This window comes from Marasmius oreades, chromosome 4 (assembly GCF_018924745.1).
Source record: "Marasmius oreades isolate 03SP1 chromosome 4, whole genome shotgun sequence".
In the NCBI taxonomy this organism is placed as follows: Eukaryota; Fungi; Basidiomycota; class Agaricomycetes; order Agaricales; family Marasmiaceae; genus Marasmius; species Marasmius oreades.
In genome coordinates this window covers 1,482,959-1,503,024 of record NC_057326.1, presented here as the reverse complement: position 1 = coordinate 1,503,024, position 20,066 = coordinate 1,482,959, and the positions used below count along the sequence as shown (strand labels likewise).

Genomic DNA, 20,066 nt, shown 5'->3' with positions numbered 1-20,066 from the left:
AAAATGGGGACGAGATCATTTGAGATTTCGAGATGAATAAACTAATACGACCGTATATATGCACCATAAATCAGAAAAACTATCGTACAAGCGCTATGAACATCGTATCTATCTCCGCTTCCTCAGCTCGTAAATCTCCTCATCAATTGTATCCTTGGTGATACATCGATATATGTATACATGCTTGTTCTGCCCATATCGAACCAAACGACCCACAGCCTGCGTCTCACAAGCCTGGTAGATCTCTTGTGAGGGAGCTAGTAACGGCGACAAGAAAATGGCATGATTTGCATTCGTCAAATTTGCTCCACTTGCACTTTCATCCATGAGATTGAGAAGCAAAACGCGTTCCTCGGAATCGTTTTGGAATTTCTCCAAATTTTTACTTCGCATATTGGCCGAACCTTTGATTTCGATGTATTGAATTTTGTTGTGAGCCAAAGCCTCCCCAACCTTCTGCATGAGATCAGGGAACTGGACGAACAACAAGACACGTTCTTCCTTGGGGATCTCCTTCCTGTACAAGGTATAAACATCAGTTTCAAGTGTGAAGTGGGCAGGTCACCTACTTGATTAGATGAATCACTTTTTCTAATTTCTTGCCAAAGTGTTTACCTCGCCCATCACGTTCAACGTCGTCAACCCCGAGAGTGTCTGCATGAACAATGTTGATGACTCGGGCGGCTGATCTGCAGGAGGCGTCAACACACTCTTCCTTCTCAGCGCATGCTTTGACGCATTCGATGCAACCAGAATGGCCACATGAAGAAAGAATCGAAGTTTCCTCGACGAGTAAACCATCGCGTTTGCAACGTGGACATGATAGTTTTGACGGGGTTTCTCTTTGCTTTTGCAGATCACGAACAATCGTGAAATAGCGAAGAGATCGCACCCGACCAACTAGCTCTTTGGTGAGCCTTCGAATCTCGTGTGTCTTTTCACGATGTTCCCACGCCTCTGCTTTTTCCTTCTCAGTCAACTGCTTCCCTTCGTCCTTTTCAATCTTCCTGGCGGGAGGGACTTGCGCTTGGTTTATGAGCCCTACCACAATCGTGGTAGCGTCTTCGTCCTCTACACCCTCTGAGCGACACACTCGGGCCCATTCATTGAACATGGACTCTCCCCCCGTTCGTTTAAGCTTCTTTTCCCGTTGGACACCGGCCTTGATTGCTTCCAAGAGCTCAGATTTGCATTGATCTAGCTGTTTTTGTCGGGCTTTGACGATCACATCACAAGCCTTCATCGCATTCTCATTGGTAGTTTCGAGGTCAAAATGAGAGCATCGTTTCAAAAGAGCTTCCTCAGCCGACCTAATTGTCAGGCATCAGTGACTAAAAGGATTTACATATCAACGGTACGTACTGGCTTTCACCCAAAGCTTGGGTGACACGCTTTTCTCTGTCACTCTCCGTTTTCCTGCCACGTTTGATCGTCATGTCCAGGGCGCGTAAGTGGTGCTCCAACTCCAGGTAGATTGCGCGCTCAGCGGCTGGAAGAACGACTTCAATGCGTTTTTCTGTCCAGGGAATCTCGTCTATCTCCGCAATATTCTAAAGAGCAGGTCAAGACAAAAAAAAACATATCACAGTGGTCACTTGCCTGGCGAACAAATGTCTCCAAGAATTTTTGTCCGTGCTCATGCCGATGCGCATGCCATTCGAGAGTATTAACTTCCCTGAACGAGTGGAACTTTTCGACAGCTGTAAATGATCAGTCGCAGTGGGTTCTGGCAAAGAAAAGACAGTCATAATTTAAATTTACCAGTTCTTTCTCTCCGACGTTTTTTGACTTCCTGAGAATTACCCTCGGAATCGTCGTCGATTCCAAGATGCACACCTAAGAACGGAGAGATCGTCTTGAGAGCACCAAAATCGTGGATCGGCGGTGTTCCGGACAATACCCATAACCTCTCCGCGGTAAGGTTGGTGACAAGGGAATGAACTTTTCCGTCGAGATAAGTATACTCGTCCACGATCTTTCGTGCAAAGTGGAAAGTTTCCAATGGCGGGCAAGACATTTGTGTCCAGTCACGACGAACTGCAGCAGAATCCAATTTCCATGGATCATTCTCAGCCCTCTTCCGCTTCTTCACCGGTCGGTCGTCCTTTGCAGTCGATTTTCTCTTCGACCCCTTCTTCGTGTTCGAGGACGGACGGTCCTCGTCAACATCCATGTCGTTATCAGACGAACCGGCGCTCGAAGAAGTAGCAGAAACCTTGCCTTTGGATGTTTTTTTGTTGGACTTCTTTTTCTTTGTAACCGCTACGTCGAACTCTTCGTCTGAGATTGCCTCTAAAGTCACGTCATCATCCTCTTCACAAGTCTCTTCAACAACGAAACTCTCGTCACTATCCTCCGCCTTCTTTTTAGACCGACGTGAGGCCTTTGAACGAGCAGTCGGTTTGGGTTTAGGTTTGGCTTTCACCTTGGTTTTCTTCCTTGATTTGGGTTCCTCGTCGTTATCTTCGTCCTCGAAATCACTACCGCTCTCGCTGTCATCTCCATCGGAGACGAGACGAAAAACCATTGGTTTAGAAGAAATTCGACGTTTTGGTTTCGGAACATTCGAGACATCTATGAGATTTTCGTTCTCCTCCCCCGAGCCTTCCGAAGGAGCGGCAGAAGGTCCAGCGTAGGGAGGAATAAACACTGATTCCATAACCAGTCGCTTTTCGGAGGGCGCGGCTTGTTGCTCCGAGTCTGCTTTGACAGCTTTCTCAGCAGCCTCGCGATACGACTTTCCTTTAAGCCTCTTCGACTGTAGTTGAGCGGCGAGCGCAGCCTTTTCATCCACTGGTAGCAACGAGCCGCAGGCTCTTCAGCCAACTATACGTTAGATGCGATAGAACACGCACCACGCTTTTGTCCCTCCACAATCTCAGTTTTGACAGCTGTGGCACCTTCATCTTGGAGCCTATCTACTTGTGACATCAAAGAGGAGCATACTATCTTCATGTGGTCGTTGAAATGGCGACCCTCCTTGTTTGGTAACGCTGCAGTCGCAGCAAAGATAGTGAGGTTTTCGAGGTACGTTGTACTCTTAAAGATATTTGAGGCAACGATGATGATATCGGCCTCCTGAAAGTCCTCGATAGTCGCAGAATTTAAATTTGAAACCGTTGACAACACGAGTGTCTTGAACCTGTTCTTCGTGAATTTCCGCACTTCCGAGTCCCATTGCCTGGTCAAATGCGGTGGCACGATGACGAGAGAGGCCTTCAAACTGATCTTTCCATCTACTCGCCCCGTCTCTGAAAACTCCTTTTCGACCTCATCCTGTGTACAATCAATCAAGCCCAATGTGATAGCGGTCTTACCGTAACCAACTTGGTCGGCCAAAACACCACCACGAACATGCACAGTTCGTTGCGTTCTGCCTTCTGCCCGCCAACCAAGAGGAATCAGGATCGCTTCAGTCACCTCCTCCTCAATGAAGGGCTCTGCTTGTGCAGACTCCTGGCGTAACATCCACTCTAACGAGCGCAATTGCTCCTTTCGGAGAGGCACCTTGAAGTGTGGTGGTTGGGCGTGCTCTTTATCATGCTTGTTGCTTTTCAGCACAAATTTACCGAGAGACAGAGCAGCAACGGGGGTGAAGTTGGTGTTGATGCGCCACGATAGCATGAGCGGTCCGCAGTCATCTTTGGGAGGAAGCCTCGATGTCGCACGATGGAGAAGAGAAGAGACATTAAGACCGACCCGAACCAAACCAGTGCCGTTTTCCTCGATTTTTAGTTGGGTGACAAAAGCACTGGGTCGTCTTTTCAGCCTCCGCTCGTATTCGCCCGCTTCAGCCGGATCTTCAACGGCCATGATTTTCTTCCCGGCGTTGACGTACCGAATATGTGGGGCTGAGGGTGCACATCTTTCGCAACCGATGTCATGGTCAGGAAGGGTAACCGTCTGCCATTCAGCAAAGTGGTCTTCGGCACGTCGAACGCGCTCAAGAAGCCAGGCAATGGCGCGATACGTCTCACGCTCATGGATCTGGTCAACTTCACCCCAGACTCCCAAAGGCCATTCCGATCCTGCTTGACCTCGTAGATGAACGCTGCATGTGAGGAACGCAACAGCACTGCGGCAGGCGTCGCTCGTGAGAGACACTTGAAGTGTCTCCGGTATACCGAACTGAGCATCTTGCCCATGAGTTGGCTGTTGCATGGCGTTAGCTATCAGCTCGCAGACGAAAGAAGAGAAGAAACTTACCTGTAGCATCACACAATTGGATGTTATCCAGCGGAAAGGCATATAACAGGTCACCTCCTCTGTTGGGAGATCGGATTGCCTCCAGGTTGAATCAAGCTTTGCAACCAGTGGCCGATTCTCGCCAAACTCATAACGACGGATACTCTGTGTGAACACAAATGAATCTTCCGATTCCCTCGTTCGGTGTGGATCCAGAAGGAAGAATAAGGGCGGAAGGTCATCCTCCTTGACTTTACGTCGTTTGTGAAGAGCTCCATTGGCTGTCCCACAGCGCTCAAGTAGATCATACTCTCCACTGATATCACGGTCAAACAACCCCGAACCATCTTTCGAAACAGTGATATTGAGAACGGAATGAACCTTTTGCTCGCGGAAACCTTCTCCACTTAAGCCAAGGCGAGCACCCCAAGAGGGTACCAACTCCCCTGCACCGGCGATTTTTACGACGGTCGTCCTTTTTTCTGGAAATGCGAATTGCCATTTCCCTTGTAACAGATCCCCGTCACAGATCAGTCTGCCCACGGGAGCTTCGAGGACTTGTCGAATCTCGGCATTCGCAGGTTCGCTGTCAAGAGGTTTCGCATAGAGCCGCCACTCGGGCGTATGCGGATGCAAATATAATTCGAGGGATGCTGCAGGAGAGCGATAAACGGCACTCCAGATCTCCTGGCGCTTTGACTCCACAAACCTCAGTTCGGACGACGCAGCTCTGAGGACAGCTTCGCACCACTCTTCCCAACGTTTAGAAGGAATTTTACAGTCGTGTTGACTTTTCAGCTCATTTAGAAGCTGACTTGTCACGGAAGAGAAGGATAGGCACATTGGGAGGGTGGACTTCAGGATCCGGTCAAACTCTGAAGGTGGCAGCCGTTCTTCGTTTACTGGAGAAGGGTTATGTTCCGGACGACCACCGCATTTCTTACAGGATGGAGTACCACAATCGATGCAGCGAACAAGTGGTCTGTCGGTCATATCGGTCCTTCCCTCGCATTGACACAAGCGGATACTCTTGGAGGCGTCGATCAAGAGTTCGGAAAGGGTGTGGTTCTTAGTCACAGCTAAGTCCAAGGGATGATGCACCAGATCCTTTTCTCCGACGACACGATCATCCACCGAGTCTTCTTCTTTGTCCACGTCCATTTGATCCTCCTGTTTAACATGGGTCACCCCTCTGGAGCCCTTCTTGGCCTCGTAACTAACTCTGTCATCCCCGGCTTTGAGGTATTTCTTGCCAATGATCAGGGCAGCGATGATACAGGTACCGACGACGGTGGTAGACATGGCATTCCCTGCCAGATCCGCAAGTTGATCCTCCGTCTCGCGCGTGAGTAGTAGCTTGTCAACCGGTAAGCCTTGCATAGACAAGGCTTCAAGTCCCACCATAGGTCCTCCACGATTGGTGATGTACGGTATCATGGATGGCGTCAAACAAGGGCATATCCCCACTTTGCCGGAACCAATCGTCCGGTCGACATTTTGAGATAAATTCCACACCTGGCTGGGAGTAATCTGAATACTGGACGTATACCAAGAACTGAATTACTTACGTTCGATAGGAAGGGTCGGATCCACGTTTCGCGTCTCGAAGAAGACTGATATCCATCAAATCCCAAACCCTTTCGACTTGAGCTGCTCCCCAGTCGGTCCACGCAAAGTCAAGTAACTTACATGTTCCGCCTGGAAAGATATGAGTGACCTCTTGAGCGACTGCGGTGTAATTATCATACCTTCTTCCCAGGAAGTCAACGGCCTCTTATTGCCTAATTCTTCTTCTAATCGGGCTCGTTGATGCCTCGACTCACACCGACCCCAATCTGTTCGTCCAGTTTTACGATCACCGGCGTTGTAGCTCTCGGCAACAAGTTTTTGACGAGCCTGATGGATTCTAGGATCGTCCGAGGGGAGTAAGAATTCGTCCAGCGTAGAGGACGCAGGGCGTCTCAGTTCATTCATAACCATGTCTTTCCATTTCGCCGGAACGGAAGACTTCCTTGCATCGACGGCCACCAGATATACTCGCGTTCTTGTATGAGGGATATAGTAGCCCTTGGTGTCGACGCGGGCATACTCTGCACTGTAACCATAGTACTCGAATTTCTCTTTGACCCGATCCCAAGGAGCAGAACAAACGTTCTCCAATATAACTAGGGGTGGTCGGTGCATGTTAACCCATGCCATCATACCACGGAATGTTCGACCAGACTCCCCATTGGCATCAATATCTTGTTTCTCATTGTTCAGGTTGGAATAGTCGACACAAGATGTTCCGGCAACCAAGAGGTCGACATCACCGGGCACGGTTGCTAAAGCTCCGTAAGCTGTATGACTTATGAGAAAGCCAGTCAGAGACAAGCGCAAGGAATATTAGAGGGATGATGACGCACGCTTGGTCGTTTCCTAGCTCGCAAACATCACGGAACAGGAGAGGTGGATGGAAGTTCCTTTCAATGTAAGCCTGTTTGAAAGGCTCTATCTCGCATGAGAAAACGTGCTCGACTTGGAGGTCAACATGATATTTCTCTTTCATGGATGCCTGAATGAGTTCCAGCGCCAATAGAGGAGATTCGGTGCCCGAACACATGGTAGCAACACGGAGTTTGCGACCCTCTACATGTTCGGCGACTTCTTGAACCTTGGGAGTTCTGCTGACTATATCGGCAAAAATAGACGGAATATTGTTGATTGGGGGTAGATCAGACGCGTCCGGAGCACTTCCTCGCGCGCCACTAGTCTTTTTTGCAGATGAAGTATCGACTTCGACGTCGCTGTCGCTGCCGGACTCTGAAGGCTCAGGTAGATCGTTACCCTTCTTAGTGAAGAAGGTTTTAATGGATTTTTGACCCTCTGAACTGGCCTTAATAGGAGGCATGGGAGAGAGCAATTGCGTCAGTGAAAGCGAGGGATGGTGGGGAAGAACACGAGAGGTGTCACGATCGCGTGACATCACGCGTCGGTTACTGTCAACCTTTTCAAGTTCAGCTTTGTATAACGTGCGTCGACCTGAACCTTCCGAGACGAGAACTTCTTCAGATAAACACATCAATGAATAAACGACGTTGGAATGTATTGATGCAAATCAGTACGAAGGGTAAATAATTAATACAGGCGATGGACGTCGGTCTCGGTCTCAGTCCGAGGGTAGATTTACTGGCTAGTAGTACAACACGATGAGATACAGCGCAAGATGAATCGATATAAAAATAATCCAGATCAAAGCAGAATGTCATGAAGACACTGCAGTACTATCAGGATCCTTGACGAACATCCATTTGTCGCCTACCCGTTGCATTCGACCACCCAGTCCACCGCGGGAACTGGTGTTCGATCTCTGAAAATTACTGTTTGCCTCATTATGGTTTTCAACGCCATATGAAGTATAACTTCCTCTATCCTGAAGCGAATGGCCACCCCTTGAGACGCTCCCATGTGCTCTGCCCTGAGGTTCAGACGGGAAAGTGTAACCGTCATTATTCCATTCGTCTTGATTCCAATCCTGACCCGTGGTATTAGCCTGCGCACCCATTGCAGCGGCCCCAGCGGCCCCAGCGGTCATAACGAATTCCATGAGTTCCTCTGTCGAAGGTAGCACGCCGTGCGTAACCTGCCACATGCCTCCGAGCGACTGCCATGCAACTGGCGAGGTGAAGTCAAATGTGGCTAGGTTGAAATGTTCTAAGCCAAGGGCCATGTCGGTAGACCGAGAAGTCGTGGAGACACCATGGGCTTTAGTGTTTTGCGGAAGTGGAGGCTCTACATGTGATGGTTGTCCAGGAGGATACGGATCAACCACTAAGCCTCGAGGTTCCTCCCGCGGAACCTCCTGTGCTACAGGAGAATGATTCCCTTCAACCTGCGGCGGGCGTATCTCTCTCCCAAACTCGTCTGTTTCGGGACCGGCATTCGACTGAGTTTCAAACACGCTCTGCGAGTCTCGAGATGACAAGGTGCTCATTGAGGGTCTCCTAGGAGGGCTATAAGGCTTTATATCTCTCCGAGCTCCATATCTACTTGGTGGACTTCTAGAGCGACTTCCTCTACTTGTCCTTTGCAGAGGAGGACGCGAATCTCTGTCTCGGAAGCCTCGACCACGACCACCTCTAAAGCCGCCTCTAGGATTACCAACATGATCATAGTGATGGCTATTGTAATCTCTGCGATCAGAACTATCGTATCGGTCATACTGGGCGTCTTTCATTCGCGATCCGTGAGGTTCATCTCGAGAAAACCCAGATCCATGATCTATATCAGATGCTACGGGTGGAACAGGATTGAAAACGGGGATCGGATTCGAAGCAGTACCGCCCAACTTTGCGGTTTGAGCCAGCTGTTGGAGTAAGGTCAACTGAGATGTGTCCAGCTGTTGCGGTAAGGGTGGCTCCAATGCTGGGGGAGGCGGTGTTGACGTTGCACTGAAGTCTGAGTTAGCGAACTGCCTTAATCTGTCATGAGAAAGACTTACCCTATTTGTTTGACTCCTGCATTTGCTGCTTGTGCCAGCAGTGCTAATAATGTGGATTGAGGATTGGCGAGGAGTGGTTGTTGCGCAGGAGGGGCTGGGGTGGCTGGGGTGGCTGTGGTTGGTGTCGTGGTACTCGGAGCTTGTGCTGCGACTCGTGGGTCGGAGGTAACAAGTACCAGCTTGTTGGAAGGCTCTAAATGAAAACGACAGTAAGCTCACCGGAAAGAATTAGACGCGTAAATGTAAACACCTTGCGTTTCTTTGCCCTCCATTATATTCCCTAATCGGGTCAATATCGTCAAGGGAAACGTACAGCCCTTGACCCATATATCAAGGACCTTTTTCGCTTTTTCCTGCAGGCAAAACGCATATCGATTAGGACTGTTTCTCATTCACGTAAAATTCAGAAAACAGAAATACTATCAAAGGCAACAGTCATGTGATGGGTCAGCGCAGCAAAACGGCGTCTCGGAAAGGAACGTCAGAAGCGAGGACACTGGTCAAAGGTAACGACACAGGAATCTAGCTATAGGCAACTGTGTTCCCTTCCCGAGCGGGTAAATGACTTTTTTCATCCAGACAGTCAAAATGTTGCCTTAAATAGGACAAAGACGTCGACTGCACGTAGTGCCAAGGTTTGCGTACTAACCTTGAGTTCGACACTTCCAGAGGTAACGACATCTCGGAAAAGCCCCTCCAAGATGCCCTCCACTCTCAGCAAAAATGTAGCCGAGTTGCCTTTGGGAGAGTTTATATTGCCAGAGAGATTTTGTTTGTTGGCTTGATGTTTTGCAGCACGAGAGAGAGCATCAAAGACGTATAAACTGGATATTTTGGCCGACGATGACAATGTTTTGTGGGTACGGTAGAGAATAGAAACAAGCTGGGTATCCTCCTTAATCAAACAAAGCGAGGGCGGTAAGACAATAGTGCACCATTATATGAATCAGCACGTACCTCCATCAACTTCAACGCAACTTCGGTCAGTCTACTCATTTTTGATGCTGATAATCGCTTTGCTTGTACCACCTCTTTCAGTAATGATTCGAAATCCTGTCGGAAGAGTTTAGACCTGGCAAACAGAATTAGCGTGTAAGAACTAACATCCATAAGAGCCATCAGGGCTCCGTGTGATCCAAGGAAGTCCTTGAGGAAGTGCGATAGAGATTGAAGATATATTGAGGTCGTGGAATGTAGGAAGGAGTTTTTTGTTTGGCAGTATTTGCGCGGCTAGCGAGGCGCGATGCTCTTTGTTCTTTCACTGTTCTTCGTTATCGCTTCTCGTAAGTGTCCCACTAAAATGAGCAGTCCAACGGCCAACTCTTATGGATACACAGATGGGACGTAAATGAAGTCTAGATAATTACAATGTCCACTACCTATCAAAATACTAAGGTTTGGTTACACCAAATCAATACTAACGGACTCGGATAACGGACCGAAGAGTAAACTTATACTCTCCCCGTTGTGCATGCGCCGTATACTCTCAGCAATTGGGGGACTGACGTCGATCACTGTGAGCTTGGAGCAGGCGGCTTTATTTTTTATTTGAGGAATGGTATTGGTGACCTCCACAAAGCTGTTGTTATATGATCGAACAGTAAGGGGTAGAAAAACGCCTACCACGAGCTGTTCAATGGGTAACGCGTCAATGACGGCGAGATTCGTTTCCGAGAGTAACCCTGGCGAAAATGAATGAATCAATGGCTAAATCATAATATGCGGTTCCACTCACCGTGAGATATCAAGGCATGGACGGAACGGGCACCCTTTTCATGTAATGTTTTGGCGGCTAACGCAAGCGTCTTTCCGGTGTCGATCATATCGTCAACAAGTATCGCTACCTGAAAGCGTTGTATAATTATGCGCCCAGGGTTGAGAGGGATTCAACCTTACCTTGCCTTTGACATCGCCTACAAGGATTTCCATGTGTTCGGGAGCGTTATCTATTTTCTTGTCTCTTTTCTTGTGAATGAGCGCGAAGTCGACACCAAGTTTATCGGCGATTGCGGTCGTGCTAAGGCAAGGCTTCAGCAGGCGTCGAAACGGGAGAAGTAGAATCTGACTCACCGTTTAGCGCCCCCAGCGTCTGGACTGACAATGATGCTATCTCTCCATCCAGGAATTCTCCACTTGATGTAAGACACTATTAAAGGTTCACAATAGAGGTTGTCGACGGGTATATCAAAGAACCCTTGTATTTGACTTGCGTGCAGATCCATAGTGATGACATGGTCACAACCGGCAACGACAAGCATATTTGCAACAAGCTTTGCCGTTATCGGCGCCCTTGATTTATCTTTTTTATCCATTCTTGCATACGGAAAGCAAGGAATGACAGCCGTAATCCGCCTGGCCGACGCTGTTTTGCAGGCTGAAATGAGGATGAGGAGTTCCATGAGGTTGTCGTTGGCATCACCACAACCAGACTGAATGATGAACACGTCTTCCTCTCGAACGGATTCGAAGATTTTGACATCGATTTCGCCGTTGGAAAACTTCCGGACAGTGCAACGAACAAGAGGAACGCCCAGTCTAAAGGATTGAAAGAATGACCGTTTGGCGAGACTTCTTAACTGGTCACTTCATAAATCAGCAGCTCACCGCTCGGAAACTGCTTGAGCGAGCTCTGGATGACTGTTTCCTGCAATGACAGTTAGTTGAGGGTTTTGAAAAGGGACCAAAACAACAGCTTTCCTGTCAAGATTCTGATCGAGTTGTTGTGATACATCGTACTGGACTATAAGGAATGAGATTAATGCACTACAGTGCATGAACTGTGGGCAGTGGGCGCAAATGAAAACTTCTAGATCCTGACGGCCCGGTATAAAGAAACATTATTTCTGCACAGCCACATGATATCTTATCGGATGGGGTTATAGTACATACTATTTCAACTTCCAAGTACTTGTACGGTCGTCGCTTTTAGTCTCACGGAGCTACACGTATCGTGATATTTTCTGCGACGTACTCGGAATCAGCATATCCGAGAATTTTCACTATGTAAGAACTGTCATATTCATTTGAGTTGGAAATCGCGGGAAGGACTCATTGCATACCTATTTCTCCCTTTCACTTGTGATATTTGCATAGAATTGTAATTGGCTAGACCTCTCCCGACCTCAGTAACGTTGTCTTCGCTCAGACGCTCGTCCTCTACTTGAATCGTCAGATCCCAATTTGATGCAGATCGAGACAGCGTCGCCGAGTCCACTTGCCCTGTCGGTGAGCTAGGTCTAGTGGACTGTGCACTGTAGCTCGCTTCCTGGATATCGGCAGATGACCACGGCTCCTTCAATACGACTATCCGTACAGCTTGACCTGACGCGAAAGCACCAATAACGCCAATCACACCGGCAGGAAGTAAGCGACCACCCGATTCCCTTCTCGACAAGACATGGTGAGCACCACCGTCTATAACCACGCTCCCAGCAGGAAACAAAGTATGCGTTATCCAAGATTTCATATCCGTCATAGGATTCGGGGATGCCAAGAAAATCGTGTGTGGTGGCCGAAAAAGCTCAGCGGGGGATCTTGAAGCTGTTTCAACTTGAGGTACCATGTGACTCAAGGACGTTTTCTGGGTGTTGTGATATTCGATTATGCTGAAAATATTTTCGGGACGCTTGCTTGAGGTAATAATAGTCGAGACACCAGCGCCAGTAGCTATTTCAGCGGCAATGATTTTTGTTTCCATCCCACCTGTTCCCAGACTAGACCCCAATGTCGTTGTACTGACTGAGTTGGCCTAAGAAAAAAATTCCAAGAACGCCGAAGAGAAATTTACCTTGAGATCGAATGGCAGGTATGGACGTAACAGCCTCAATGAGATGTGCTGATGGATCTTTCCGAGGATTTGCTGTGTATAGACCATCTACATCAGTCAAGAGGAAGAGATAGTCTGCATGGATCATGGACGATGTGATGGCGGACAATGTATCATTGTCGCCAAATTTTATTTCCTATTCCTTATTGTGGTCAGAGGGTTTAGGTAAGAAGTATTATTACTTACGCTGACGGAGATGGTATCATTTTCGTTCACGATGGGCACTACCCCCATCGACAGAAGTTCTCTCAACGTGTTGACGGCGTTGAGATATCGCGTGCGCTGTCTCGCGGAGGCAAATCAGCGATTATAGAAGGACACTCTAATCGTCCAACGCACGTCCGATATGTCTCCACGAGTGAGGAGCACCTGGGCTATGGGCTGCTCAAGGTGGCCAAACAGGTCGTCCCATAATGCGATAAGACGACCCTGTCCAATAGCCGCCAATGCCTGGCAATGCAGAAACGAGTTACTTCCATTATGCGGTACGGAAAGTGCTAAGAGCCCACTTGTTTGCCTGACAGACTTTTCGGTTTGGATGGAATATTCATCCGCTTCAGTCCAACGCCAATAGCCCCAGAGCTTACAAGAACAACCTTGTGTCCTTGATTACGGAGATGAACGACAGTCTCTACGACCGAAGAAAGGGTAGAAAGCAATGGCTGGTGTGACTCTTCATGAACAATCGAAGATGTTCCTACGAGGGGAAGAAATATCGATGGGACCCAGAAAGAAAAAGAATGATTTGACACATACCTAGCTTGATGACAATTGTACGTGGAGAAGTCTGTCTAGCCATCACGTCGACTTCTATTTGTATAATATCGATATTGCTGGGGCTCAGTGCTGGACATGTCAAAAGAGGACGTGAACAGTGACAGATCAATATATAGGGACAATAGGTCTACACAACGACACTGCCACCACGTGAAGAACTTCCTGAAATTTTATTTTCTTCCTTCCGATCATCCTCCACTAAAATTCTGCTGTAGGGGTTCCGATGCACCAAGCACTGGTCATTGACGAAATAGTTCAAGTCGTCTTTGACTTTTGTCTTGACTTCGGCAGCGACACGCTCACTAGGGTCGCAAGGACTTGTAAGGCATGGCGAGACCCTGCCTTGGATCGCCTCTGGTACCGTCTTATAGATGTCACCCCGTTATTACAGCTTGTTCCAGGGATTATTCGTGTAAATGGTGTATACGTGAGTATTTTCTTGGTTCTCTACCTCAATATTTAATTTGAATACTCTGCAGGTTTTTGAGTCTCCGGTTTCGCCAGACCTGAGCTCTCTTCGCTTCTATGCTCCCCGGGTTAAGCATATTGTTCATAGACGCAACTTACAGTTGCACCCTCATATGTCTTCGATAATTGCTGGTTCAGTCGACGGGATGTTCACGGGACTCACTACCGTTCAGCTGGCACTTTTGAACTGCCATTCTGTCTGTCCTATCCTTGGACCCGGCACCATGCTGAAAAAACTCGACCTGGATCTCAGCTTCCACCCAGGTGTCTTTGATAGTTCAAATAAGACGACGTGTGACTATCTATCCAATCTGCCGAGGTTGGAGACCTTGAGCCTCCGCGGTCTGGCTTCAGAAAACTTAAATCGCACCATATCCGTGACTTCCCATTTGCAATCGATCTCCTTGCGGTTAAGCACCTCCTTGAATGCAGACACCATTATCGCCATCTCTCGGTTTCCTGCACTCGTCGAGCTAGAGTTTCACGCGCCACATATACGCGTGGCGGATTTGGCAGAGAAGTGGTCAAGTGTGGGCAGTGGTGTTTGTTTCCCATCTCTTCGGTCACTAAACATCCGCGCCAGCACTTCTCTTGTCGGCGAGCTCCTACAAAATATGCATTCGATCAAATTGCACACTATATACCTCGACGTAGAACCGGTAGCTCAAACAGACGAAGCTTGGATCGATCTATTCAACATCATGAAGGATAAGACTCCTAACCTGCACGACTTTACAATAGACCATCACGTAGACACCGACACTCCCGGTTCAGACAGTGACACCGGTCTTCCTATTAATGACCTTGGTAATGACCACCCCATATCCCACTCGAATGGTTTCGAGAACCTTCTACGGTTCCAACTTATATACCCTTTGTTCGCTCTTCGCAAGCTTCAGCGTATCGTATTTGATACCACTCCCCCTATTCTGGTTCACGACGAAGACCTCGAAAAATTAGGCAGTCAGTTGCCCCAGCTCACGCATCTTGACCTCGGGGCAGTACCCACTGTTGACCCCCGGTGGGTTCCAAAGGCCACCCTCAAGGGTCTATACTTGTTTTCTCAAAAGTCATCGAACTTGAAAGATCTCATAATCCCTATCGACCTGTCCACCTCATCACGCCCCGACGAACTTTTAAAGACCTTTACCACGACCCATGACACTCTACGCAATATCAATATCTCCACCCTCACACCACCGGACCCGACGTCGATGGCACGTTTTCTGGCCTCCCTCTTTCCATGTCTGGAGCATGCAGACGGCGTAGCTGACCACTTTGACGAGTGGCAGCATATTCAAACATCTATCCGAGGCATAAAAGGCGCTTCAGAGAGCTGATGTTACGATTGTTTTAATAAAAGTATTGCATCTACTATACCCTGATACCCTCTACTACGCTCCTACTACGACTACATACATAGAGTTTGATTCTATTTCTACAGTATTTATTCGCGTATGCACATTAGACGCATATGGACTTCTGGGCAGCTGTATAATACCATACGTTATAATAATGTTTATTATCGAGATCTTCTTCGTAATGCTTCGCCCATTTATCTATGGTTTCCTCTGGAATACCTCTCTTTCCCAAAATACCTCGACTACCATGCAGGAAGGCCTATGTATGAGAACCGATCGATTAACACCGAATCTCCGTCGAGTTGGGAACATTCAGCCTCACCCGTTGATTGATATTCAAGATCTTCCCCAATTCCTCCCCGTGGTTTATATGCACACCAGGCCAGTTCAAAGGGCTGTAATACTGACGAAAATCGAAGTGGGGGTCAAACCCTTCGCATCCTTTCACCAATTCGTCTATCCGGCGATACTGAGGACTTCTGGTAGCAGCCCCGACCAATGCCAGCCAACCCGCATACCAGGATCGGGTTTCTCCCGTTATCACATCACCTTTCTCTGCACTGTATTCGACAGGCAGGACTACTTCTTTAGACTCGTTGTATACTTCCCAGTCCCCGTCTGCAAGTAGGAGAACACCACCTGCCACCAGTTCATGTCAACATTCAGCTGAAGATAAGGCCGGACTCACCGGGCTTTAAGCTGTCGGCGAGCGACTGGACCAAGCTTTGAGGGTCCTTCACCTATTGTAAGGATCGGTGAGTGGGTGAGTTGGGAGGTATCCGCCTACACACGTGTTGAGTGACGCATCGGCAATGGACAATATCTGCCTGTCCTGAGAACTGTTCAAGCACTTTGGTAACATCTCCTTGGATGAATCTTGGAGAAAGCCGTCGGGAACAAAACTTGAGCCAAGCTGAGTCAATACGAACTTGAAATTTTCCGGGGCATCCCTGAGAAGAGAAGAGAACTAGTCAATGTAGGAGCTCACTATAAACCACAGAACGCGTTACGGGTAGGTTTGTTCCACTAGGTCAAGGCCCACGACTTGAGCGTTCGGGTACATCCTCGCCATTTCAATCGCCCTAAAAGCCTCCATTAAACAGTAATACAAGTGACGGGAAGAAATACGTGCCATATTCCCGACCCGCATCCAATGTCCATGACAGTCTTCTGCTTACCTTCGGTATTCAAAAGACTATCCACTCTTTCAGTAACGGACCGCGGCCAAAGTCCTTCAATCAACAAACACCACATCCTGTGTTGAACAGCAAGTCGCTAAAGCCAGCTTCGAGTCAATCAACAGTCGCTCGAAAGAGTTGGAGCTCACATCCATCTCCACATAGTCGGTGGCGAGATTATAATCCTGAGTAAATCTTGTTCGTCAATGCTTGAACTCCTCGTCAAGAGTGACAGCGTACTTGAAAATGCATCACTTCAAGCAGTGATACGGAGGAAATACCAGAATTGAAGCAGATACCTGATACCCTAAACACCAATTATTTATATTGCACCTGATAGCCGGACTCAACAGCCGGCTGGCAACTTTGTGGCAAGTCCGAAGCATCTGACTCGGAGGCAATATACTGTGGTCAACGTATGCGACGTCCTGCCGTGCGATGATAAAGACGACAAGTACTACTTATACGAGATTCGGATGACAATGACGCGATGAACTGTATTATTCATGAGAGTGAGCACTCGAAAGGCGATATCAATGTCCAGCGAGGACTTACTACTATCAGTCTTCCACGTGTGGTGGCCATCTCCAGGATCTTGCGCTGGAAGCGTTTCAATGTTCTTCGGCTGCTACTGGGATGGCGGTTTACTGTGTGTGCGTACGGGAAGTTGTTGGAGTGTGAAAGGTGTCATTTTTGATGGTAGCTATCACGCTGGAAGCACCCCGTTAGTGTGCTCAAGTACCTCAGGCCTCAGGCCCTCGGAGCCTCGGCATTCACTGGGTCCAAAGAGTGTGATCTTACAGTTATCTTAGTAATTGTAGGCCGCTTTCAAAAAAACTTGTATGCCCAAGCACTCCACCCGCAACCAATTGACGTACACTTTCCCCCCCTGTGAGCCGCCATGTAGCATTGGTTTCCGTGATCAACGTAGTCTGTAGGTCCGTTATTGGGGTAGGTGCTTGGTAATACAAGTGTTTTTTTCGAAAACGGTCTACAATTATTAGGATAACTGTAATCTTAATCTTAGTCTGTATTTGAACCAGAATCCCAGAGTATCAAGCATGTTTGCATTGGACAGGTGTGTAATACATGAAAGAGCCAAGGGAGGGGGAGTATACTGACATGTCACATCCCGTTAATCTAGACGGCAGGAGGTTTGCTGCCTGGAGTGAATGTGTAGGTAAGGCCACACTTTCCGCAATATTGACGGTCATGGTGGAAAGCCATCTAAAGGAGGATCAGGACTCCATCATTCGAAACTGGGCCGATCCGAAAAACAAAACGTACAAAGATTCCAGCTCCGCACTCAGCGCTAGGGCACTCACGACGGAGACGTTTGATCTTCCCGTCGGAATCGACCTTGTAGTACTTCAAAATAGCCATCTTGACCTTTTTGCGCTTGTGCTTAATCTTCTTGGGAGTCTACAGACAAATGTGGTCGATCAATGGATATGTAAAGACATAAGAATGTGTGTACTCGCATTGTAGGTCTTCTTCTTACGCTTTTTGGCACCACCACGCAAACGAAGAACCAAGTGGAGGGTTGACTCCTTCTGAATATTGTAGTCGCTCAGGGTGCGGCCATCTTCAAGCTGTTTACCAGCGAAAATCAACCGTTGTTGGTCAGGAGGGATGCTATACCATAGCAATCAGGAGACTGAGAGATGTAAAAAACCGAGAACTGTTACTCACCCTTCCTTGTCCTGGATTTTAGCCTTGACATTGTCAATGGTGTCTGAGGATTCAACCTCGAGGGTGATAGTTTTGCCCGTGAGGGTCTTCACAAAAATCTGCATCTTGGAGAGGCGGACGCTTTCGTCTGTCCAACGAACTCAACGGTGGAGTCTTCGAAGAAAGCAAGAGCCTATGAAGAAAGGCACGCGCGCTCAGCGCAAACTTAAAGGTGCTTACTAAGTGTTGATGGTCTGTGCGTTAGGGTTTGAGCTTTCTAAGCGGAGACTTTCTCGGCACCCGGCATTATCATACACGTGACAATCGCGTGAACGCGTTATTTCCTAAGTACAACCCATTCCCGACCCCTCATTAATCCGTCTCCTTCTCATTTCCTTGGCTAACATGGATAGCGATTACGACACACCGATGGACATTGAATCAATCCCGGCATCTGCTAAAGGCAAGGGAAAGGCTCTTGATATTGACGTTCCACCTCCTTTGGATAAAGAGCATCTACCATGGTGATTACCCTGTCCCCTATTCGTGTATCTTCTTCTCATTCAGTGTCTGAAGGGTTGAGAAATACCGCCCGGCTACCTTGGAAGATGTGGTTTCGCACAAAGATATCATAAGCACAAGTAATTCGTTTTCTTTGAAAGATGGGATCGTTTTCATTAACAACTAGCGCAGTCGAAAAATTCATTGAGAAGAACAGGTTGCCTCATCTCTTGTTCTATGGCCCTCCTGGAACCGGAAAGACGTCGACAATACTTGCTGTTGCTCGGAGAATATATGGACCAGATTATAGGAAACAAATCCTTGAGGCGCGCCATCACCTTTTACATTCGATACTCAGACTAATATTTGCCCTTTAGCTGAATGCTTCAGACGACCGAGGTATTGACGTCGTGCGAGAGCAAATAAAACAGTTCGCAGAAACTCGGACTCTCTTCTCGAAGGGATTCAAACTCATCGTTCTCGACGAAGCAGACATGATGACCCAAGCCGCTCAAGCAGCTCTCCGACGGGTCATCGAACAGTACACCAAGAACGTCAGATTCTGTATTATATGCAACTATGTCAACAAGATTACACCTGCCATTCAAAGTCGATGCACACGCTTCAGGTTCTCTCCACTCCCAATTACTGAAGTGAAAAGACGATTAGATACAGTCATAGAGGCTGAGAAGTAAGTTGTCGGCTCTTAATATACCCTTGTGTCTCACCAGTTCTTCAGGGTAAACTTGTCTGAAGACGGCAAGCAGGCACTGCTCAAACTGTCGAAGGGCGACATGCGACGTGCTTTGAACGTTCTCCAGGCATGCCATGCCGCTTATGATCTCACGACCGAAACGGAAATCTACAATTGTACCGGGAATCCTCATCCATCAGACATCGAGAAGATCGTTCAGTACATGCTCAATCATGATTTCACCACTGCGTACCAACGTAGGTTCCTACGGCTCTATACGATTGACCCGATAATCATGGTATCATCCATTCTCACAGTTATCTCCACCATGAAAATAGAACGGGGTCTAGCATTACAAGACCTTCTGACTGGGGCGTATGAGTACATAGAAACTATAGAGTTGAAACCTCACGCCCGGGTATATCTTTTAGACCATCTCGCGACAACAGAGTGCGTCCTTTCTGTCAATTCCCACTTTCCTTGCGACATTCACCATTTACAGGCACCGATTATCGACTGGTGGTAATGAAAAGATTCAACTTAGCGCTTTATTGGGTGCCTTCAAGAATGCAGTCGAACTCACGTCCCGGTCGGCGTAATGCTTCCCCACTTGGTTCCCAGCTGTCGTCCCTATGTTGTCTACGTGTTGTACTGCCTCATCTAAAAAACACCATGTTACCTTTCAAAAGCTGATCGATGACAACGGCGAAAATATATCGTTGGATCCATTCTGCACGGTGTAATCTTGAGTCCGATTCCTCGCCCTATGTAAACCCGGGAGCAAGCAAATCCCACATCCCAGAATTGGCAAGATCTTGGACTCGTTCGGCTCAGATGCGATATCCTTGCTGCTCCATGGTAAACCACGACTTATTCGCACCTTGTCCTCTAGGTGCCTGATACATATGTTTCCCGCCCGTGCACC

At 48.0% G+C, this 20,066-nt stretch overlaps 8 protein-coding genes across 9 annotated transcripts; 2 read left to right on the top strand and 6 right to left on the bottom strand.

The window, feature by feature from the left end:
• Positions 1-6: 6 nt before the first annotated feature.
• Positions 7-7,130, bottom strand: E1B28_007303 (uncharacterized protein). Its single transcript, XM_043152025.1, has 10 exons — positions 6,591-7,130; positions 5,934-6,532; positions 5,754-5,883; positions 4,207-5,704; positions 2,856-4,152; positions 1,762-2,793; positions 1,600-1,700; positions 1,363-1,550; positions 570-1,310; positions 7-517 (listed from the first exon to the last, which is right to left on the bottom strand). Exons 1-10 carry the CDS (start codon positions 7,073-7,075, stop codon positions 109-111), a joined length of 6,480 nt encoding a protein of 2,159 aa, XP_043010110.1. The 5' UTR covers positions 7,076-7,130; the 3' UTR covers positions 7-108.
• A 131-nt stretch (positions 7,131-7,261) lies between these two features.
• On the bottom strand, positions 7,262-9,911 carry E1B28_007302 (uncharacterized protein). The gene is made up of 6 exons (XM_043152024.1): positions 9,770-9,911; positions 9,623-9,718; positions 9,315-9,560; positions 8,916-9,018; positions 8,666-8,858; positions 7,262-8,615 (listed from the first exon to the last, which is right to left on the bottom strand). Exons 1-6 carry the CDS (start codon positions 9,782-9,784, stop codon positions 7,430-7,432), a joined length of 1,839 nt encoding a protein of 612 aa, XP_043010109.1. The 5' UTR covers positions 9,785-9,911; the 3' UTR covers positions 7,262-7,429.
• Positions 9,912-10,066: 155 nt separating this feature from the next.
• On the bottom strand, positions 10,067-11,439 carry PRPS2_2 (Ribose-phosphate pyrophosphokinase 2; the record flags this gene model as incomplete). Its single annotated transcript, XM_043152023.1, has 6 exons — positions 10,067-10,234; positions 10,289-10,347; positions 10,401-10,509; positions 10,562-10,682; positions 10,736-11,200; positions 11,270-11,439. The coding sequence occupies 6 exons, from the start codon at positions 11,437-11,439 to the stop codon at positions 10,067-10,069; spliced, it is 1,092 nt and encodes a 363-aa protein (XP_043010108.1).
• A 45-nt stretch (positions 11,440-11,484) lies between these two features.
• Positions 11,485-13,383, bottom strand: E1B28_007300 (uncharacterized protein). Of its 2 annotated transcripts, XM_043152021.1 has the most exons (6): positions 13,248-13,383; positions 12,831-13,188; positions 12,678-12,773; positions 12,453-12,627; positions 11,725-12,403; positions 11,485-11,675 (listed from the first exon to the last, which is right to left on the bottom strand). In XM_043152021.1, the coding sequence occupies exons 3-6, from the start codon at positions 12,723-12,725 to the stop codon at positions 11,597-11,599; spliced, it is 981 nt and encodes a 326-aa protein (XP_043010106.1). In that variant the 5' UTR covers positions 12,726-12,773; positions 12,831-13,188; positions 13,248-13,383; the 3' UTR covers positions 11,485-11,596. The 2 variants fall into 2 exon arrangements, with proteins under 2 accessions (XP_043010106.1, XP_043010107.1); XM_043152022.1 differs by having other exon boundaries at positions 12,453-12,941; positions 13,001-13,188.
• Positions 13,384-13,491: 108 nt separating this feature from the next.
• Positions 13,492-15,076, top strand: E1B28_007299 (uncharacterized protein; the record flags this gene model as incomplete). Its single annotated transcript, XM_043152020.1, has 2 exons — positions 13,492-13,695; positions 13,748-15,076. 2 exons carry the CDS (start codon positions 13,492-13,494, stop codon positions 15,074-15,076), a joined length of 1,533 nt encoding a protein of 510 aa, XP_043010105.1.
• A 10-nt stretch (positions 15,077-15,086) lies between these two features.
• Positions 15,087-16,959, bottom strand: E1B28_007298 (uncharacterized protein). The gene is made up of 10 exons (XM_043152019.1): positions 16,831-16,959; positions 16,516-16,770; positions 16,425-16,460; positions 16,230-16,372; positions 16,108-16,179; positions 16,027-16,047; positions 15,889-15,973; positions 15,786-15,837; positions 15,420-15,736; positions 15,087-15,356 (listed from the first exon to the last, which is right to left on the bottom strand). The coding sequence occupies exons 2-10, from the start codon at positions 16,525-16,527 to the stop codon at positions 15,201-15,203; spliced, it is 894 nt and encodes a 297-aa protein (XP_043010104.1). The 5' UTR covers positions 16,528-16,770; positions 16,831-16,959; the 3' UTR covers positions 15,087-15,200.
• Positions 16,960-17,205: 246 nt separating this feature from the next.
• Positions 17,206-18,165, bottom strand: UBI::CRP6 (Ubiquitin-40S ribosomal protein S27a). The gene is made up of 4 exons (XM_043160754.1): positions 17,968-18,165; positions 17,757-17,910; positions 17,563-17,697; positions 17,206-17,502 (listed from the first exon to the last, which is right to left on the bottom strand). The coding sequence occupies exons 1-4, from the start codon at positions 18,069-18,071 to the stop codon at positions 17,416-17,418; spliced, it is 480 nt and encodes a 159-aa protein (XP_043010103.1). The 5' UTR covers positions 18,072-18,165; the 3' UTR covers positions 17,206-17,415.
• Positions 18,166-18,282: 117 nt separating this feature from the next.
• Positions 18,283-20,021, top strand: RFC3 (Subunit of heteropentameric Replication factor C (RF-C)). The gene is made up of 7 exons (XM_043152018.1): positions 18,283-18,470; positions 18,523-18,587; positions 18,640-18,773; positions 18,825-19,138; positions 19,187-19,398; positions 19,459-19,591; positions 19,644-20,021. The coding sequence occupies exons 1-7, from the start codon at positions 18,352-18,354 to the stop codon at positions 19,738-19,740; spliced, it is 1,074 nt and encodes a 357-aa protein (XP_043010102.1). The 5' UTR covers positions 18,283-18,351; the 3' UTR covers positions 19,741-20,021.
• The last annotated feature ends 45 nt before the right edge of the window (positions 20,022-20,066 follow it).

Bases quoted from the DNA above. Each gene is read 5' to 3' on its own strand.
- E1B28_007298 (XM_043152019.1), bottom strand. The intron at 16,373-16,424 runs GTGAGCTCCAAC...AGCTGGCTTTAG, and splicing joins CCGACTATGTGGAGATGGAT to CGACTTGCTGTTCAACACAG. The intron at 15,357-15,419 runs GTGAGGCTGAAT...TCTCATACATAG, and splicing joins TCTTGAATATCAATCAACGG to GCCTTCCTGCATGGTAGTCG.
- E1B28_007300 (XM_043152021.1), bottom strand. From the start codon at position 12,725: ATGGGGGTAGTGCCCATCGTGAACGAAAATGATACCATCTCCGTCAGC. The intron at 12,628-12,677 runs GTAAGTAATAAT...AATAAGGAATAG, and splicing joins ATGATACCATCTCCGTCAGC to GAAATAAAATTTGGCGACAA. The intron at 11,676-11,724 runs GTATGCAATGAG...TGAATATGACAG, and splicing joins CAAGTGAAAGGGAGAAATAG to TTCTTACATAGTGAAAATTC.
- E1B28_007302 (XM_043152024.1), bottom strand. The intron at 9,561-9,622 runs GTACGTGCTGAT...TGTTTGATTAAG, and splicing joins TTGCGTTGAAGTTGATGGAG to GAGGATACCCAGCTTGTTTC. The intron at 8,616-8,665 runs GTAAGTCTTTCT...CTCAGACTTCAG, and splicing joins GCAGGAGTCAAACAAATAGG to TGCAACGTCAACACCGCCTC.
- E1B28_007303 (XM_043152025.1), bottom strand. From the start codon at position 7,075: ATGCCTCCTATTAAGGCCAGTTCAGAGGGTCAAAAATCCATTAAAACC. The intron at 4,153-4,206 runs GTAAGTTTCTTC...GCCATGCAACAG, and splicing joins CCAATTGTGTGATGCTACAG to CCAACTCATGGGCAAGATGC. The intron at 1,551-1,599 runs GCAAGTGACCAC...CCTGCTCTTTAG, and splicing joins TGGAGACATTTGTTCGCCAG to AATATTGCGGAGATAGACGA.
- RFC3 (XM_043152018.1), top strand. From the start codon at position 18,352: ATGGATAGCGATTACGACACACCGATGGACATTGAATCAATCCCGGCA. The intron at 19,399-19,458 runs GTAGGTTCCTAC...CCATTCTCACAG, and splicing joins TTTCACCACTGCGTACCAAC to TTATCTCCACCATGAAAATA. The intron at 19,592-19,643 runs GTGCGTCCTTTC...CACCATTTACAG, and splicing joins GACCATCTCGCGACAACAGA to GCACCGATTATCGACTGGTG.
- UBI::CRP6 (XM_043160754.1), bottom strand. From the start codon at position 18,071: ATGCAGATTTTTGTGAAGACCCTCACGGGCAAAACTATCACCCTCGAG. The intron at 17,911-17,967 runs GTGAGTAACAGT...GCTATGGTATAG, and splicing joins AAAATCCAGGACAAGGAAGG to CATCCCTCCTGACCAACAAC. The intron at 17,503-17,562 runs GTACGTTTTGTT...ATCCTCCTTTAG, and splicing joins AGTGCGGAGCTGGAATCTTT to ATGGCTTTCCACCATGACCG.